Here is a 1,477-nt window from a genome sequence, read left to right as displayed (position 1 = left end):
ACACACACACACACACACACATACACACATACCACAATAACATTCAAGTTCTGCATTATAATTATTGAGACATTGCTGCTTATCAATAAAGTGACACAGATGCATGTGCTACCACTAACAGATCTCTGTGTCTACTGCCAATCTGGCAATGCCATTTTATAACAATATTGCTTCCTTTGTGACAGGCGTATAAATGGCTTTCCATCTAAAGGTAGAGGATATCCAGTGCTGTAAGTGTTGTTTGGTTTAAGATATCTAGCTGGTTTCAGTTACTTGGACATATTAAACTGCCTTCAGTGTCTAACTAATCAATCATACATTCAGATCAGTGCTTCAAACAGATCAGAGCAGTGTATTCAGTTCTAGCATTATACAAAGTTACAGTATGTTTACTTACAGTTCATTTCAATAATCCAGGAGAGATAAATGAAGAATTCAGGTAGCATATCTGTAAAAGAGTAGGTACTCATCAGACAGAAGGCAGCTTGCCTTGAACTGAAGGCAGATCATTCAGTGGATGTGTTGGAGTATTTCTGACTGCAGAGCTCACACATCAAGCCTCTTCCCTCCCTCTCTCCAGCTTCCTCTCTTTCTGACTTCCCAGCTACCTTTTGCAATCTTTTCTTTTGTCCCTAATTTCTCCTGTGACTCTTCCGTGATACACATACACAGCAAAGTGAGGGAAGAAGAGGAGAAGCAGGAGGTGGAGATTAGAAGGAAGACAGGGTAACCAAAAGGAGTTTATTACATGTGTTTACTGCATTGTGAAAGTTACAGAATGAGTACAGAATGTCACTATTATTGGTAGGATGATGCTATGTTTGAGGAAAAGCTTTTCGAAATATATGAAGAGGAAAGGGAATTGTTTAAAGGGAAACTCCACTTTAACAAAATAAAAATAAATATTTCATATATAATTGCTGCACAAACCATTTTGTAATTTGATGTTTTAAACATTAGATTTTTATCTAAAACTAAAGCTGCTGTTATTTTCTAAAACTATTTTAAAAAAATCAATGCAATATGGAGGCGTTCTGTACATTAACTGCGTACTAAACACCTTCAGGTCTCAATTTTTAAGTAATGTCACTTCCTGCTTCTGTGATTGGCTGATTTTTGCAGAAGTCTGCACTAACCTTTTAGGCATTCCATGCAATAGGAATTTCATTGTTGGTGATATATTCCAAAAGGGGTAATTGCTCCTATAGGGGTGTAGACATTGCAGCTTTCCTCATTACAGCACAGAAAGTCTACCAGCTGATTATAATGAAAACAGACCCTCATATTCAGGAATCAGGAAAGGACATGCTGGAACACATTATTATTTCTTCAGAACAGAAAAAGTGTGTTAAAATCTGAGCAATGTACATTGATCACCCAGAAGAGGTTGTTTTTTTTCTGACAAAAAAAACAACTCAGTTACTCTTTAAGTATGGATACCAATATGTTAAACTGCCTTAAAATCCTTTTTTTTTGG

General features: G+C 36.4%; 1 protein-coding gene across 1 annotated transcript in view; it reads right to left on the bottom strand.

Annotated features, from left to right (window-relative positions):
• The window catches only part of RXFP1 (relaxin/insulin like family peptide receptor 1), a 165,429-nt gene extending 164,798 nt beyond the window's left edge, over positions 1 to 631 (bottom strand). Inside the window, exon 1 of the mRNA XM_018569394.1 lies at positions 398 to 631. Within this exon, the coding sequence (XP_018424896.1) occupies positions 398 to 470 (73 nt within the window). The 5' untranslated portion in view covers positions 471 to 631. The remainder of the gene's footprint in view (positions 1 to 397) is intronic.
• Between the last annotated feature and the right edge of the window lie 846 nt (positions 632 to 1,477).

The sequence above is a fragment of the Nanorana parkeri genome, unplaced genomic scaffold (genome assembly GCF_000935625.1).
Source record: "Nanorana parkeri isolate BGI_ZX_2015 unplaced genomic scaffold, ASM93562v1 scaffold1329, whole genome shotgun sequence".
Taxonomy (NCBI): Eukaryota; Metazoa; Chordata; class Amphibia; order Anura; family Dicroglossidae; genus Nanorana; species Nanorana parkeri.
This window is presented reverse-complemented; position numbering and strand designations above follow the sequence as displayed.